The sequence below is a fragment of the Gambusia affinis genome, linkage group LG05 (assembly GCF_019740435.1).
Source record: "Gambusia affinis linkage group LG05, SWU_Gaff_1.0, whole genome shotgun sequence".
Classification (NCBI taxonomy): Eukaryota; Metazoa; Chordata; class Actinopteri; order Cyprinodontiformes; family Poeciliidae; genus Gambusia; species Gambusia affinis.
The window spans coordinates 9,404,171-9,422,984 of record NC_057872.1 but is presented as its reverse complement, the minus strand read 5'-3'; the positions used below and the strand labels follow the sequence as shown (position 1 = coordinate 9,422,984).

Genomic DNA, 18,814 nt, shown 5'->3' with positions numbered 1-18,814 from the left:
TACATTAGCATATTTGCTCATTTTAGCTAATACACTTGCTTTATCATACTGAATGTTGCATGTCCAGCTTACTTAACATTCTTGTGATTCTCCACATGCTATTGATTACATTGCAGCTTTCTTTAGCATTGATGCTAATTCTTAGCATCACAACGCTGGGTCCAAACCGACGGGCACACTTTGGCAGGCCCCAGTTAAATTTCTTCAGGAATTTTCTAGTTGGGGCCTGCCCCATAGCAATGCATAAGGAGAGCAGTGACTGACTTGCGAAGCAAGTCAGTCACTGCCTCCATGCATTGCATGGCAGGCACCTATTGTTCTACACCCAATAGAACGCCTCTTTATTACGTATTATTTATTATTCTTCCGTCACCGTTAATGCGGCTCGTACCGCTGCGAGCCCACCCACAAAAGTGGTATCAAAACGTGCGGCTCGGTCCCGGGAGGGGTGCTATTATTTTTATAAGGAATCGGACTTACGATGGCGACGTAAAAAGCGAAAAACGAGCAAAATTTCCAACTGCCGAAACGCAGAGCATAACTGACACCAACTGCCGCTTTTTTAGAGTGAGAATTTAAGCAGATTTTTGACCCCAAAGCGATTTTGAAATCGCCGTCACGCCCACAAATATCGCCCGATTGGTATCAAACTCGGTCATGACATTGATACGCGTGCCTGCTCCGGTAAAATGTGTTCGATATTTCTCTAGCATTTACGGTTTTCTGTCAAGGTGCTTCAGAGTGAAATTATGGGACAGGGTAACTGACGCTCTCCCTGATTCACTTCCATGTATTTCTGAAAAGTTTCTGCACAATTTTTTGTCTCATCACTGCAATTACTGTGAATGAGGTAAAAATATGAATTATGTACTATCGGAGAAGACAAATAGCCCTCTTATACGCTTCAAACGGTTTTTGAATATGTATTACGGTTCCTGAACGGCAAAGGTTTGTTCGGAGTGCTTTTTCCATATTAATTGGCTTGGTGTCTCACAAAGATAGAATTTTTTTCCCCCCTTTCTGTCTCACACACATATGACAGTAAGCAGCTGATCCATTACCATAGCAACGGAACACATGAGGCCAGAGCAGCTGATTTATGGGAGGACTCTCTGGAATGAGCTGGCCTTTAGAACTACTTGTGTTTTGGGCATTTTATAACAGATTTTAACAAACCATTGTTACACACAGGATTAATGTGTCAATTTTAAATAAAGCTTAATGGAAATTTCCCAATAAAAGCCCCAATATTTCTGTCAGGTGAGTGCAGCGCCGTAAGGCGCTGCAAAAATCTCTGCCTATATTATCTTTTCCTCTCAGGTTATGGCACTGGCTTGCGCAGCAAGCCAGTGCAATGGCATTAACCTTTGACCTAATGATATTAAATAGGACTATGAGAACACCATATCTGTAGTTCTAACTAACACTCAGTTAAAACAGAGCTTCCATTTAGAACTACTGGCTGTTTAGGCCAGTAAATAAGAAATTTAACCCAAACACTGTTAGGCATTGGATTAGTGTGAGCATTTAATATGAAGCTTATTTTTTTTTTTCAAAATAAAAGCCTTCATATTGCCCTCAGGTTAATGCATCGCCGTAAGGCGATGTAATAATATTAGAATGCTTTATATTCTTCTCTCAGGTTAGGGAACTGCCTTGCGCAGCAAGGCAGTCAATTAAGATAAGACTTTTACCTTAAATAAACTATTAGCTATTTTTCTTACTTATTAGTCATTTTAAATATACTGAATGGAGTAAATCAATTACAGAAAACATTCAAATGATACCCCACATGCTATTGGCAACACTTAGGTAAAGATGTGTTTGGCCTGCTTTGATCAGAAAAACTAACTGCTTCAAACTATTAGGATTCCATCTCTCCCTGTGTTTCATTCTCATGACAGTTGAGCTGCTCTTTAGAACTACAAAGACTGAAGGTTAGAACTACAACATGGTGGAACTGTCAGTTACTACAGAGGAGGACTGAGCTGGCCTTTAGAACTACTTGTGTTTTGAGCATTATAGAAACGATTTAACACATTCACTGTTACACATGGGATTAGTTTGACCATTACTTATGATGCTTACTGAAAATTTCAAAATAAAAGCCTTGGCAATTTTTACATCATATATTTGCTCATTTTTGCTTGACGTGATTGGTTTATCCAAAGCACTCTTAGACACTGGATTAGTGTGGGCATTTAATATGAAGCTTTCTGCAAATTTCAAAATAAAAGCCTTCATATTACCCTCAATAATATTAGAATGCTTTATATTTTTCTCTCAGGTTAGGGAACTGCCTTGTGCAGCAACGCAGTTCATTAGCATTAGCCTTTTATCTTAAATAAGCTATTACCTATTTTTCTATTACCTTGAATATTTTTGCATCAAGTAATTGCTTTCATGAGCATATTACTGATTTAATCCAATAACTCTTAAACATTGGATGAGTGTGGCACTTTGATATGAAGATTTAAAAGAATTTCAAAATAAAAGCCTTGACAATTTTTACATTATGTAATTGCTCTTTTAGGCTTTATGTGACTGGTTTCTCCAAACCACTCTTACACATTGGATTAGTGTGGGCATTTATTATTAAGCTTACTGAAAATTTCAAAATAAAAGCCTCAATATGCCCCTGTGAATAATGCAACGCCACAGGCGGTGCAATGATATCATTCTGCATTATCTGTTTCTCTCAGGTTAGGGAACTGCCTTGCGCAGCAAGGCAGTTCATTAGCATTAGCATTTTGTCTTAAATAAGCTATTAGCTATTTTTATTAGGGTTTAGCCATGTTTAGTATACTGAATGGTGTAAGTCAGGTATAGACAACATGCTAGCGATGCCCCACATGCTACTGACAGCATTCATGCTAACATTAGCATTTTGGCTAATTTTAGCTGATTCATTTAGTTTATCATGCTGAATGGTGCAAGTCCATGTTAGTCAATATTCTTGTGATTCTCCACATAGTTCTTTGGAATTTTTGAACTTAGCTTAGCATTGATGCAAATTCTTAGCATCAGAACGCTGGGTCCAAACCGACGGGCACACTTTGGCAGGCCCCAGTTAAATTTCTTCAGGAATTTTCTAGTTATTTATTATTCTTCCGTTACCGTTAATGCGGCTCGTACCGCTGCGAGCCCACCCACAAAAGTGGTATCAAAACGTGTGGCTCGTTCCCGGGAAGGGAGCTATTATTTTTGGTGGGATTTGGAGTTACCATGGCGACGTAAAAAGCAAAAAACGACCCCAAAATCACTAACGAGCTCACCAGGTGCATCTCTCGTCGTCAAGGGGATGAGGCAACCAGTAAATCCTGAAAATACCCTATTTTTGAGGATTTTCTGTGTCGTCATAACTTTATGTAGAAACGCCATTCAAACTTCATTTTGTAGATACGTCCGTGATCTCTTTTAAAGTGAAGACAGCACGTCAATATGTATTATGGTTTGTCCACAACTTCTTTCTAAGCGACCCAAAGTTTTTGATTTTTGGAAAAATCAGAGTGTGAAGGCCGCTCCGCTAGAGTGAGAGTCAGAGCGACATTTTGACCCCAAATCATTTTTTAACTCGCCTCACGCCACAAATATTGCATGATTGGTATCAAACTTGGTCATGACATTGATACGCATGCCTGCTCCGGTCAAATGTTTTCAAAAATTATCTAGCGCTTACAGTTTTCTCTCCAGGTGCTTCAGAGCAAAGTCATGCGCCAGGGTAGCAGAAAGATCTCACTGATTCACTTCCATGTATTTCTGAAAAATTTCAGACCTTGGCACACACTTTTTTTATCTCATCGCTGTTAATACTGTGAGTGAGGTAGAGATATGAATGGCGGGACTATGTGAGACGACAAATAGCCCTCTCATATGCTTCAAACGGTTTTCGAATATGTATTACGGTTCTTTAACGGGAAACAGTTTTTTGCAATGCTTTTTTTAGTCAAACTGGCTGGCTCAAACAGAGAATTGTCTCCCCCTGGATGTCTCACTCACAGCTGGCAGAGAGGATTATTCACCATGGCAACGGAACCCAGAGCAGGGAGAGCTGCTGAGGACTACAAATACGCATCACTGTAGTTCGAACTAGTAGTTCAGTTAAAACAGAGGAGGACTGAGCTGGCCTTTAGAACAACTTGCTGATATGGGCTGTATATAACTCATTTAACCCTGTCACTGTTACACATGGGATGAGTCTAGCCCTTTGAAATGAAGCTTACTGAAAATTTCAAAATAAAAGCCCTTGAAAATTTTTACATCAGGTCATTGCTTTTTTGAGCGTTATATGACTGATTTAATCCAATGACTGTTACACATGGGATGACTTTGACCCTTTCAAATGAAGCTTAACAAAAATTTCAAAATAAAAGCTTTGGCAATTTTTACATCATGTAATTGCTCTTTTTGGCTTTATGTGACTGGTTTATCCAAAGCACTCTTACACATTGGATTAGTGTGGGCATTTAATATGAAGCTTACTGCAAATTTCAAAATAAAAGCCTCAAAATGCCCCTCTGGACAGTGCACCGCCAGAGGCGGTGCAATGATATCATTCTGCATTATCTGTTTATCCGAGGTTAGGGAACTGCCTTGCGCAGCAAGGCAGTTCATTAGCATTAGCCTTTTAGCTTAAATAAGCTATTTTCTATTTTTCAGACTTATTAGCCATGTTTAGTATACTTAATGGAGTAAGTAAATGACAGTAAACATTCTAATGATACCCCACATGCTACTGACAGTATTTATGCTTATATTAGCATATTTGCTCATTTTAGCTAATACACTTACTTTATCATACTGAATGTTGCATGTCCAGCTTACTTAACATTCTTGTGATTCTCCACATGCTATTGATTACATTGCAGCTTTCTTTAGCATTGATGCAAGTGGTTAGCATCAGAACGCTGGGTCCAAACCGACGGGCACACTTTGGCAGGCCCCAGTTAAATTTCTTCAGGAATTTTCTAGTTTATTTATTTTTATTCCGTCTACCGGAATGCGGTTTCGCACCGCTCATGAGCCCACCCACAAAAGTGGTATCAAAACGTGCGGCTCGTTCCCGGGAAGGGAGCTATTATTTTTATAAGGAATCGGACTTACGATGGCAAAATAAAAAGCGAAAAACAAGTAAAATTTCCAGAGGTCGAAAGGCAGAGCATAACTGACACCAACTGCCGCTTTTTTAGAGTGAGAATTTAAGCAGATTTTTGACCCCGAAGCGATTTTGAAATCGCCGTCACGCCCACAAATATCGCCCGATTGGTATCAAACTCGGTCATGACATTGATACGCGTGCCTGCTCCGGTAAAATGTGTTCGATATTTCTCTAGCATTTACGGTTTTCTGTCAAGGTGCTTCAGAGTGAAATCATGGGACAGGGTAACTGACGCTCTCCCAGATTGACTTCCATGTATTTCTGAAAAGTTTCTGCACTATTTTTTGTCTCATCACTGCAATTACTGTGAATGAGGTAAAAATATGAATTGCGGTACTATCGGAGACGACAAATAGCCCTCTTATACGCTTCAAACGGTTTTCAAATATGTATTACGGTTCCTGAACGGCAAAGGTTTGTTCGGAGTGCTTTTTCCATATTAATTGGCTGGGTGTCTCACAAAGATAGAATTTTTTTCCCCCCTTTCTGTCTCACACACAAATGACAGTTAGCAGCTGATCCATTACCATAGCAACGGAACACATGGGGCCAGAGCAGCTGATTCATGGGAGGACACTCTGGAATGAGCTGGCCTTTAGAACTACTTGCTGCTATGGGCTGTATATAGCTGGCCTTTAGAACTACTTGTGTTTTGGGCATTTTATAACTGATTTTAACAAACCATTGTTACACATAGGATTAGTGTGTAATTTTTAAATAAAGCTTAATTGAAATTTCCCAATAAAAGCCCCAATATCTCTGTCAGGTGAGTGCAGCGCCATAAGGCGCTGCAAAAATCTCTGCCTATATTATCTTTTCCTCTCAGGTTATGGCACTGGCTTGCGCAGCAAGCCAGTGCATTGGCATTAACCTTTGACCTAATGATATTAAATAGGACTATCAGAACACCATATCTGTAGTTCTAACTGACACGCAGTTAAAACAGAGCTTCCATTTAGAACTACTGGCTGTTTAGGCCAGTAAATAAGAGATTTAACCCAAACACTGTTGGATTAGTGTGGGCATTTAATATGAAGCTTATGTTTATTTTTCAAAATAAAATCCTTCATATTGCCCTCAGGTTAATGCATCGCCGTAAGGCGATGCAATAATATTAGAATGCTTTATAGTCTGCTCTCAGGTTAGGGATCTGCCTTGCGCAGCAAGGCAGATCATTAAGATAAGACTTTTACCTTAAATAAACTATTAGCTATTTTACTTACTTATTAGTCATTTTAAATATACTGAATTGAGTAAGTCAATTACAGAAAACATTCTAATGATACCCCACATGCTATTGGCAACACTTAGGTAAAGATATGTTTGGCCTGCTTTGATCAGAAAAACTAACTGCTTCAAACTATTAGGATTCCATCTCTCCCTGTGTGTTTCATTCTCATGACAGTTGAGCTGCTCTTTAGAACTACAAAGACTGAAGGTTAGAACTACAACATGGTGGAACTGTCAGTTACTACAGAGGAGGACTGAGCTGGCCTTTAGAACTACTTGTGTTTTGAGCATTATAGAAACGATTTAACACATTCACTGTTACACATGGAATTAGTTTGACCATTTCTTATGATGCTTACTGAAAATTTCAAAATAAAAGCCTTGGCAATTTTTACATCATATATTTGCTCATTTTTGCTTGACGTGATTGGTTTATCCAAAGCACTCTTAGACACTGGATTAGTGTGGGCATTTAATATGAAGCTTACTGCGAATTTCAAAATAAAAGCCTCAATATGCCCCTCTGAATAGTGCACCGCCATAGGCGGTGCAATGATATCATTCTGCATTATCTGGTTCTCTCAGGTTAGGGAGCTGCCTTGCGTAGCAAGGCAGTTCATTAGCATTAGCCTTTTAGCTTAAATAAGCTATTACCTATTTTTCTTACTTATCTGCCATGTTTAGTATTCTGAAGGAATTAAGTAAATTACAGAGAACATTCTAATAATATCCCACATGCTACTGAGAGCATTCACGCTAACATTAGCATTTTTGCTCATTTTAGCTAATACACTTACTTTATCATACTGAATGGTGCATGTCCAGTTTACTTAACATTCTTGTGATTGTATTGATTACATTGCAGCTTTCTTTAGCATTGATGCAAATTGTTAGCATCAGAACGCTGGGTCCAAACCGACGGGCACACTTTGGCAGGCCCCATTTAAATTTCTTCAGGAATTTTCTAGTTTTTATTAGAATTTCCGGTTACACGGACATACAAAAACATTTAAAAAAAAGGAAGGAAAAAAAAAACCGGAACATGCCTCCCACAGCTTTTGACTACAAAATTAACATTTTCTTCCGACCCTCTCTGAAGGTCAGTCAGTCACCTTGGGCGCAAGAACTTCCACTCTAGTCGCAGGTCATTTCCATTCAATTTAAAAGTACTTTATCCCAAAGGGATAGTAGATGCGACTCATCTTATCACAGTTTCTTCAAAGTGGTTGTTGACGGTGATGCTGGGGAGCCATGTTCAGTGGAGGTCAGTGCTGCAACGAATCCAGAGGCCTCTGACTGAAGAAGTGGTTTCTTGTATGACAACACCTCAGTATTCAAGAAGCAGAGAATTTTCACATCAGCGTCAATTAGCAAGCTCTGCTAATCCAAATCATTTGCTCTTGCTACTCGTCTTCAAAATATCTGTCCATCCCTGCAGAAGTTTAAACCTCAACTCATCTTGGATTCAGGGTCATAGTTCCAATATTATATGCGACTTCTGAAGGTAAGGGAGTGGGTTAGATATTCTCCGAAATTAAAATTTGATTCATGCATGCGAACACCACGCCTTCTTTCATTCAACTTCAGAAACGTGCGCCAAATTTGTGGCTGTGACAAAACGAGACTTCAAAAGATTTCGGAGCGCACTTTAAAAACAAAAGCAAGCGGTAATAAACGCACATGAAGTCGGTTTATATCAAAGATTTTTATTTGACAATTGTTTCAATCTGTTTTTTTTTTTATTCATAAAATTAATTAACAAAACCACGATTTTCTTTAACCATCTTTCGAGTCCAGAGATGAATCCTGTCAGATGTCTGTCCATAAATTACTGTGGCTGCGACGAACATGAGGAGGAGGGTTGGAACCCCACAGCCTGACGCAAGGCAGGAAGTTGAGTCCGGTGTAACAAGACACTGATAAACATCCCAGGAAAGTAAAAAACAGAAAATGGTATTAATAAACAGCTAACAGTAAATCAGAGGTTTTAGTGTTAGAATGATTTGGGGTGTCATTATGGTTTGATAAAAATAAAAAATAAAAATCAACTGCCATTAAAATAACAGGGTCAGGATTTTATGTGCAAGGCTGATGAAAATAAAAATCTCAAGTGTATTTCCTCTGAAGGCACATCAATACATAACTCCACCCCCCCTCTAAAACATTAACCAACAAAAAAAGAAGAAAAAAAAACCCAAAGAAAATGTCATCCTTTATATTGCATCAAGTTCACGTCTAAAACAGAACTCTGTTTCAGCCACGATGTTCATTCAGCTGGGATTGTTTATCAGCGTTCACGCCGATGACACATTCTCAGAAGAGGAGAGCAACACCAAGCACCCTCTCCGTCTGCGGAGCTTTGGCGCTAAAAAAAAAACAAACAAAAAAAAAAACTCTTTCCCTTCGTTTCCAGTTAGAAAGTACGTGATTAAGGAGGGAACGTGTGGCATTCCCCACAGCAGTTGAGAAAATATAAACAAATGCTCCATTGGCACATAAACGGAGAACAAGCTCACCAAAACCATCTTTTCTTTCATCTGTAGAAAGTCATCACAGGATGAGTTGGAGGAAGGAGTTACTGGCTTCGACATGAAACAGCTTCAAAAGAGCTTAAGATAAAATGATATGACATGTCGGAACAACCCCCCCCCCACCCCCCCAAAAAACAAAACACTGAACTAGATTGTTACTTGAGTATTTCAAAATTAGATAGCCTAAAAAACAAAACAAGTGTATAAACCCAATTTGATAGCAGATCCGAAACAAACGAGGGTTGATTTAGGTCTGACGTGAAGACAGCTGGTCGATCGTGAAACATTCTTCATTGATTTTTATCAGAGCTACCGAGAGATTTCATATTTATTCACAAAAATAGGGTGGATGTGCTTCTCTGCGTCAGGTGCTTGCTGCTGAATTATCTAACATTTGACCAAATGAAATTGGGCTAACAAATAAATATCCCTCATTCACCAAATACAAAAAAGGGAAAAAAAATAAAAAATGTTCTGTAGATTTCACAGTGGTTGTTGTTTTAATAGACGAGTTTCTGGCGTGTTGGCAAGCCGAGCCTCCCTTCACCAAGGCAACACACACGAAGCACCTGCATCCCTCAGGCTAGCATGTATTCAAGCAAACAGTCCAGGTCCTGATTCGAGTCATTAGGAATGGAAAATAATCATCTGCAATTCTAGGGGCATCTCTATTCACATGTGGGCTACCTAGCTGTTCATGTTGGCTCTGGGCGAGGGAGATTGTTCAGAATGGCACATACAGACATTTGTTTGTTTGTTCGACTGCTAATGCAAAATATGTTCTCATCAAACCGTTTTGATAATTTGGAAAATGCAACACATTGTCAGTAATATGGAAAATAACAGATCACGGTGAGACGACACACACACACGCACACACACACACAAAAAAAAAAAAAAAAAGACAGCAGGGCTATCAAGGCGCAAAATCTGCACCCGGTCTTCTATCTGTCAGATTCCCAGATCCACAAAACCTTTTGATAAATGCTGAGGCATTGTCAGATCAACAATCACCAGCCGGCTCTGAGAAGGATTTCAAACTTTTCTTAGTCCATACTTGTTTAAGACAACAGAGGAGAAAAAAAAGGAGAGTCATGCTGGCCATTTGTACACCGTATAAGAAAATATAGTTGAACATGATCCGAAATAGTGTTATCTTCGTAGTTATTAATATCCTGTCAGCAAAAAATGTTCACAAACATGTGCATAGTGTACAGACACACACAGTGTCACTTGCACTGGGTTTGTCAATGTTGGGGACTTTTATGCAGCAAGCTGTAATTTTCTGACTCTGTGATCAAATTTACCTGTTCAGGTAGCTATTCATGTTATGAGTTCAGTCGCCCGAACGACAAACACAAAACAGCAGCAGCTGATAGGAGAGACAGAGAAGGACAACGAAGAAGACAGGGGGGGAAAAAATGTGGCGTCCTTCACGGTGGTTCCAGTTTCTTCACTTCCTGTTTCCTTGGAACCAACTCTAAACCATCGTCTGCTCTTTTCTTCAAGTCAGACCCCCCGCCACCTCCCCACCCATCGCTCCACATCTGTCGTGTCCGCAGAGCACAGGGAGCTGGGGGGGGCTCTGCGGGGGTTATAGCCTCTCGATTTCTCTGTATTTCTTCCTCAGTATCGACACCTGGTCTTTGAAGAGGACCGGGTCCAGCCTCATCTGAGAGTGGACCAGAGGCATGGTGCCAAACCAGTTGGCAAACTTGTTCATGCAGGTCTGACGCTGGGCGAAATGGTCCGGGTCAGCCCAACGGGACGCTCTGGAGCTCTGGGACGAGGAAAGAGTAGCGGCAGCAAACAAATGAGTTCCGACAGGAAGAGGAAGGAAACGACTAAATTAATTATTCGTTTTGTGCTCCGTGGAGCTTTATTTTTTTTTTTTCTTTTCCTGAAACTAGGCACATTAGCAGAAGACAACTTCAACTTACAAATTACCACACTGTTCTTTTTGTCCTGAATGCACCATGTGGCATTTTGTAGTGTAATGTGTCAATTAGCTATAACCTGCACACTTTTCCCACGGTAAAATGAAAGCATTTTCAAGGCAAATTTTCTAACTTTTCCAGCATTAACACTTCAGAAATAAAAATAATACAAATTAACTAAAAAAGACACTTTCAATTCACTATCATATGACTATTTACTGTTATTAATAAATGTCTTTTATACTATTTAACTTACATTCCTACGTCTTATTCCAGTGAAAAGCTAAACTAAACTAAAACAAACTTTTATGTCTTGAAATGTCACACACACTCTACACATGTGACTTGTTTGTGAACAAAACACAAATTTAACAACAACAAAAAAAAATCCCCTTATTTCAATAAGGCTGCATAATGTATAAAATATAAGTATAACTTTATTTCAATTACACAGTCAATAAGTTACTGAGTCTTTAGTAATAATAAATATTCAAAACTAAAATAAAAAAATGTTCCAGCTACTTTTTCTGGCAATTGGCAAATAGAAATAATTTTGGTAATTCTAACTAACCTTAAACGAGAAAAGTTTAGTCTGATTTAACTCCAGACAGTGAGAAAAAAAAAAAAACACCATATATGTGTCTTTTCATAAGGTGTATGAATAACATTCCCCAAATTGAGATTTTCAATCAAAAGATTGCACTTTATTACACTTTAACCCTCCTGTTGTTTGTTTCTGAGGTACAGCAATAATGTCAGTGGGTCAATTTGACCCGAGGAGTGTTTAATCAAGAAATAGTGTCAGAAACCAAAAAGTTCCTCCAAAACATTTTTGTATCTGATTATTAACTCCATTACTAACCATTTCAATCGATTTTTGTGCATTGATGTTTTTTTATTTCTCACAAATAAAGGATCAACGACGACAAGTTATTCATTTACTCTTTTGGACGTAAAAAATGGAATAGACATTTTTTATGTCGACTGAAAAAAAAAACAACAAAAAAACCCAATAATTTCCTTGAAATGAATCTTTGGAAATTTTTTTATATTACTTTGCAAATGTATAAAATGACTGTATTTTCAATTATGTAGTGTGCACCTATTAAGTTAAATAGGAAAAGTTCCATGCAAAAAAAATTACTTCTATTTTTTAAATATTTTAAATTTTAAAATGGGTGAATTTCACCCGCAACATAATAGGAGGGATAAGAGACCTTAGACAGAAACCAAGCTCTGTCCAAACCTTGAAAACATCCAACTGAAATAGAAGCATTTTCAAGGGTTTCAAGCACCAGTACGAACCCTGTATTAGTAATCCCTGAATGACCACGGTCAGATTCAAACAAATCAGCTTAATCTCACCACCTAAATAAATACAAATCACCAGTGAATGTGAAATATTGCGTCTCACCTGTCCCATCATGGTTTCCTTGTACTGTTTCTTTTGCGTGACCTTAATGGGCGGTAGCTTAGTAACGGATGACACAAGGAAATTCATAAGAATGTCTTCGCAGTTTGACATTTGGTCAACCATTGTCCTCAGGCTGGCTGGAAGGTAGGTGGTGTACAAGTAGTGGTAATATCTGTGGGAGGAGTGTGACATGGAGAACAATGGAGGGCTTAGAAGACAAGGTGGCCCAAAACCGCGTTGGTGGAAAATGAAAAACAAAAGTGTGTACTTGTGGTAGATGGCGGCCCCCGTCAGCACCATGGAGTAGTCGTTGGTCCACTTGGAGGTGTAGCCCCAGCGCTCCTTGCTGCTGTCCCAGAAGTGACTGCGGGCCGGGTAGCCGACGATGCGGTCGGGGAAACTCTGCCACACCGTGAAGGCAAAGTCCACCTGTGGCCAGATCGCAGATTTAAAATCTTTATGAAAAGTAGTAAAGTACAGTGAACCCTCGCTATATTGCAGTTCACCTTTCGCGGTCTCGCTGCTTTGCATTGTGTTCTGCATTCTGATTGGCTAAACAGTCTCTCCGCTACTTCTCTACCTGTGTGTCAATAACGTTGTGGTTTAATATGTACATATACCTTAAAAACAGCTTGACAAATTTAACATAATCGATGGTGGCATGTCGGTTTATAAGAACCTTTTTGCACAGAAGAAAAAAGAGCGAGAACAACTACCGATAACAATGTTCTTCTCCTGAACAAACACACCTAGAAGACAAAAACGCGACAGAGTGGAGTCAGGAGGAGCAGTGAAATACAGGTGAATCACTATTTGTCCAACTGCACTTTGTATTTTTTTTCATAATCATATTTTTCCCGTTCTAATCCAATGACTCAGATCAAGGTGGGGCGGTGCTGATCTCCGCAATTTGAAGCCTTCACTTCGTATTTATGATTAAAATTATAATTCTTCAGTATAGTAGTTATTTGAAAAAAAAAAGAAAAACGTTTATACAGTACTTTTATTTGGCCCCGTAAAAAAGGTTTTGTTCTTTGTTTTAAATGTATTATGGAGTATTTCATCGTATAATAATTGTTAAAAAAATAAAGGTTCCTACTTCGCGGATTTCACTTATCGCGGGTTCTTTTAGAAACGTAACCCCCGCGAAAAACGAGGGATCACTGTACTCGTACTAAAAAATGATAAAAATGGAGTGAATAAGAAAGCTTTCTTCATATAACAGGGGGCTAACCTCTGTGGTGGACAGCACAGTGTCTTCATCCAGACTGAGGACAGCGTCTGTGGGGATGGTGTCGTAGGGGAGGAAGCGACTGCTGATCACCTGGTAGGAGTTGGAAAACAAACGCACAGAGAGAGACGTGTGACGGTTGCCGTCGGTCCGTAGACAGTTGCGTCATTTTATTGCAGCTGCAGACAAATGTGTTAGCATCCCTAACAGAGATGTGTGAGTAACCTTCAAAATAAATTTTAATTTGTACAAAAGTTTGTACATTTAATCAAGCACTTTGTTTTCCGAGAGGAGATGAGATTTGCATTTCAAAAGATGAACCAAAATAAAAGGAGTATCAACTCTGAAGAAAAAAAAACAAAAAACAAAACAGTTTTGTTCAGGCTTTAGAAAGAAAACGGTCTAATTCTTCATTCCCTGCACAGCTTCTGGTTGGGACTCTGAGCAACTCAAAAATATTAATATCACTTCCAGCCAAAAGAAACGCATTAGTAAAACTTCAAAAATTACTTTAGACCCAAATCTCCCAAGCACATAAATAATTTTGGGTGCAGCTAGAAACACCTTCTTGTACTTCAAATAGTTTATGATGCTATGCTAGGGTTCACAGGGCATTAGGAGGAGAAACAGGCCCACAGCATCACTTGCTCTCATAGAACCGACTCAAAGTCACCGTCTGTGGTGGCAAAACAAACGACTCCAGTGGTGAGTGGCTAAAAGAAAATAGCTACTGTAATCCTCAGGAAAACTGAAAGTCATGGATTACTATTTTTAAAAAATGTACAAGAACCTTTAATTAACTAAGAAAGACCCCCATTAGTTATATTGTTTTAAAAATAAAAGGTTGCATAATTCTTTTCTCAACATTTTGCCAAGTGAACAAATATTATTGTTCACTAGCTGAACAGTTGGTTTATTTTTTCCCCCTCAGCAAGAGTTAGTGTCACTGTAACACAAGATGAATTTATTTTAAAGCTTTTGTGTGCAAACTAATGTGTGTGTATGTGTGTGTGTGTGTATGTGTGTGTGTGTGTGGTTCCTCCCTTTCAATAAACAGCAGGTTCTTTGTGGTGGATTGTATTACAGCTATTCCATGACAAACTGCTAACATGAATGTATCAGCTGAGAATAAAACTGGCATTGTGGCAGCCTGCTGAGAGTTGGTCTGGACCGAGTTCACTGTAGAGAGCTGTCAGACTCAACAACGAAGGCTTTCTGCACTTGGTCATTTGTTCATATACAACCAGCTGTAACAACCTGCTGTGCAGCAGAAAGGGAAGCCAAATATCTTGTGCTTTCCAATACACATTTGAAAGGAATAAAGCACAAAAAGCTATATGAACGTTTAGTATTGCGAAGTACATTCTGAAAAAAGTGACCGATATTTCAGCGAGACCTCGAGAAATTGAGTCCAAGTATTATTTCCTGACATTAGCAGCTTAATCTCAGGAAACTCTTTATGGCCTTCAGATTTTTCTAAAATGTTCTGACCTGCCTGTGAAGCAGATTTTATTAATGCTCCCTTCGGAGTAATTTAAATTGTCATAAAAATTAATTTAACATCATTTATTCAACAGGCTGTAAAGCCGGAACTTTATGGACTTTCCAGAACGCTCATTACAACCGCTTTATGTGACAGGAAACAACCAAAGAATTAAAGGATATTTACCTAATACATTTTATTTTTTCTTTTAACAAATCATGACATTTGACCTGAAGAAATAAAAGGATATTCAGAAAGCACCTTTTTCTGAATATCCTTTGTGGAATAACTCCTGCACCTGACAGCAGTTTTCCAACATTTCAAACGTGCGTAAACAGCCCAGGTCAAAAAGTTGTGACTTCTAGGGCAAAATGCAGTGATGTGCTCAGTGGCAGAGGATTATGGCTCAGAGGTTTACCTTGCTTTCTCCTTCTATGACAATAAAAGGGACCGAGGTGGCGGGCCAGCGGTGTTTGGCAGGAAGAGGCTTGTCGCAGTTCCAAAGAAGGATCACCTGCATGGAGGAAACAGGTGACATGAATCACCCTCATTTGTGTGTTTCTGAGCGTAGAAGTTGTTTTGATTCAAGCGACACTAATTTAGAGCACGACTTTTATGTAAATCTACATTTCTGTTTTAAGAACTAGCCCTCCACACAAAAAAACAGACAAAAGAAAACTGTTAGTGCTGCAGTGCACACAAGTATTTTACTCAGTATTATTATCTTAAACAGCCTTATGGCATAACGTCATACACTGCTGTTGCATGTCAGGCACAACACACCAGCTTAGTTACACCTGTATAGTGTAGTTTTCCCTGCAGTGTGAACAGGAATATTAAAACAATATGAAGGAAAAATAAAGACGGACGGGTTGGATGTGCTGCAGCAGGAATGTCTCCAAATGATCACAACATCTGTCTGTCATTCCTCAAATGTGAATAAGAAGCTCATTTAACAAGCAGTTTAAAGAAATTACACCAGCATAATGACGACTCCAAGCTGCTCTGCTGTTTCCGTTAGACTGGTAAACAGTTTAGCCTGGTTTGTTTGGGAATGGGCCAACCTTCTGTATTCATTTAGACTTTCATGGAGTAACACACGAGGAACACGTGGGAATCACCTGAGCACAGTACTGGGATTTGGCAACGGCTACAAGCAGCTTCATCACTGGCTGGGACTGGGACACCAGTGGGGTGACCACATGAATGATTGCCGTAAACTTCGGGTACGGCTTGATACCTGCGGGGGGGGGGAGAAACATAATACTGTCATTACGTGTTCTGCTTTGCAAACAGTAAAGCTCACAGAGTAAGAATTGGAACTGCGATGGCCGACTACGAAGCTATACAGGATATGTGGACGTTTAAACAGTCAAAAGGCAAAAAATAGTTAGTAAGTCTGGATTATATCAATTATTGAAAACTATCAAAACCCCCCATTTTGTTTTAGAGTGTTAATTGAATGTTTTGGAAGGAACGATAGCCTTAAATATCAGCTCGTAATTGGTTTAGTTTCTTATTCAAACTAATAATATTTGTTGGAAAAAAAGAAGAAAAAACTCCTTCAAGGTCTATGGAACCTGTTAGAAAGATAAAATAATATTTCCGGCTGATGATGCTGGCACCAAAACATAAACAGAAAATCAAGTTCAAAGAGAAAGGCGTTCAAAGGAACATGTAATTATTGTAGTATGAAAAAAACATGAGTTGTAAAATTATCTTGAGAAAACTAAATCTGCAGCAGTTCCTGTTTTTGAATAAAGTAAGTGCAGGTTATAATCCTGTGTAAAAAAAGAAATAAGTCAGAACAGAGCAAAAAAACCAAGCAGTTCTATAACATGATGGTAAGTTTTTCTATGAGACATCTTAATTAATTAATTCTTTTTTGTTGTTGTTGTCTGTTCTGGGGTCGAGTCACAGAGATAAAAATCTGTCAAAAAATTTTAAATTATTATAAGGAGAGCTCATAATAAGAGACCTGAGCTCACAATTCAAGAGGTAGCAATAACCCACTGACCCAGCGTAGCGTAGAAGAAGGGGAAATCCCCCAGGTGAGTGGAGTAGCGAGGCAGAGTGAAGAGCCCGCCAGGAAGGCTGTTCCACATGAGGCTACTTCTGGAGTTGTGCTCCAGAACGCGGTCCTGGATGATCTAACAGTATAGAGGAGAGGAAGACGGACCAATAAAAAAAAATAATAAAAAGAACATCATTTCAATAACTACTACTGATCTGCTTCTAATGACATTGTTTAGAAACAAACTCAACTGACTGCAGCTGACTATTTTTTTCTTAAACTGCATGTTTTGATAAACATTCAGTTGTTATCAATAAAAAAAAACAAAAACACAAACAACAAATACTTAAACTTTGAAAAGCAATGGTATGTTGCTTATGACGCAATAAAATAACCTTCAGCATCTTATCTTTGAAAACACAAAAGCTTTGAAGTTTACTCCACTTTTTCTGGCTCAGTTCTTAAAAATCAACCATTAAGAATTAATTTTGTTTTTCAGACTAAAAAAAATAAATAAATATGACTGCCATGAGGGTTTTTTCTCGCAGCATTAATCATTCCCTCTTGATAAAAACCACTTTGAGAACCAAGGTACAAGATACTTTTATAAAATGTCAAGGACCGTCAGAATTTAAAATGAAGCAACAGAAAAAGGCTAAAACATGATGCAACTCGTCACTTCTGTTATGTTTGATTAATCAAACTAATCCAAATGAATTGATCACTGAAATAATCGTCAACTAATTTAGTGCAGACTCAAAAAATGCCATTTGGTGGAAAGAAAAATGCAACAATTGTATTGCAATTTAGGAAATAAAAAGCTTACTTTCTTATTTAAAAAAGGGATTGAATCATTTATTTATTTGCATCTTTTAGTGCATTTCTAATATTGCAGAAAAAGGCTTAAGTAGCTAAATGAAAACTTTGTAGAATATGAATTTTGTTCATCCGACTGTCAGAATAATTAATAGATTAATCCCTTACTAAAATAATCATTAGTTGAAGCCCTAGTTTGTAGTAAAATATTTGGAATCATTTATAAAAAATTGCACATCTGAAGCCAAATCATGGCTGCTGGAAAAGAGTTAAGATACGGAAAGTGTAAACAGATTGTTGATAAGCTGCTTGGCTCTGCACCTGCATGCTGCTGTGCTGTTAGAGGGAAAAATCCACCTCTGTACATCAGTGCCTTTACTTTAATCCAAAGACGGAGGCTAATGGTGTGACCTATTCCTGGCTCGGTCTCACATCCAACACAAAATTGAGATAACTTCGAAAAGCTGCTCTATTCCAGCTGTCACTCAGGTAATTTACCAACCACTTCAAAGTTCAAGGTCCGATGCTGACATATGAAGATACAGCGGCGATGGTGCTTGTGAGCTTAGTGACGATGAACTGTGCAGACACAAAAAACCCGCTGTACTCATAAGGAACTTTAGACATTCCCTCGGCTGCTGTCTCGCACCCTCGTCAATTTCTATTCTTCTCGGCTCTCATCTTCAGCCGTTTGCGATTCTAACCCGGCAGCAGCTTGATCGGCTGGTACTCACCGGGAGGAAGGCAGATAAACGGAGCTTGACAGAAACAAACTACTGATGTGATTGATGGCCAAGACAGAACAGGATGCGGCTTCAAAAATATTGACAGCCCTCTTCTTACAACAGACTTCTGCATTACTCAATCTAAAAGCTACACAGTTCCCAGCTGTATGTCTCTGCAAATCTAGTAGAAAGGATGCATCGTCCACATGGTTGATATCCAGATTTTTCACTTGATAACCCTTAAAAGATTTGTTTATTTGAGCTAACGATTAAAT

The 18,814-nt window shown here is 38.8% G+C and overlaps 1 protein-coding gene across 2 annotated transcripts in view; it reads right to left on the bottom strand.

Annotated features, from left to right (window-relative positions):
- Positions 1-8,067: 8,067 nt before the first annotated feature.
- LOC122831600 (exostosin-1b-like) overlaps positions 8,068-18,814 on the bottom strand; it is a 35,477-nt gene continuing 24,730 nt past the window's right edge. Inside the window, exons 5-11 of one of the 2 annotated variants that reach the window (XM_044117898.1) lie at positions 17,002-17,134; positions 16,106-16,224; positions 15,403-15,498; positions 13,505-13,594; positions 12,539-12,699; positions 12,271-12,442; positions 8,068-8,304 (exon numbers count right to left, since the gene is read on the bottom strand). In XM_044117898.1, coding sequence (XP_043973833.1) covers positions 8,140-8,304; positions 12,271-12,442; positions 12,539-12,699; positions 13,505-13,594; positions 15,403-15,498; positions 16,106-16,224; positions 17,002-17,134 — 936 coding nt within the window. In that variant the 3' untranslated portion in view covers positions 8,068-8,139. Of the gene's footprint in view, positions 10,700-12,270; positions 12,443-12,538; positions 12,700-13,504; positions 13,595-15,402; positions 15,499-16,105; positions 16,225-17,001; positions 17,135-18,814 lie in introns of both variants that reach the window. The other variant, XM_044117896.1, reaches the window with a different exon arrangement.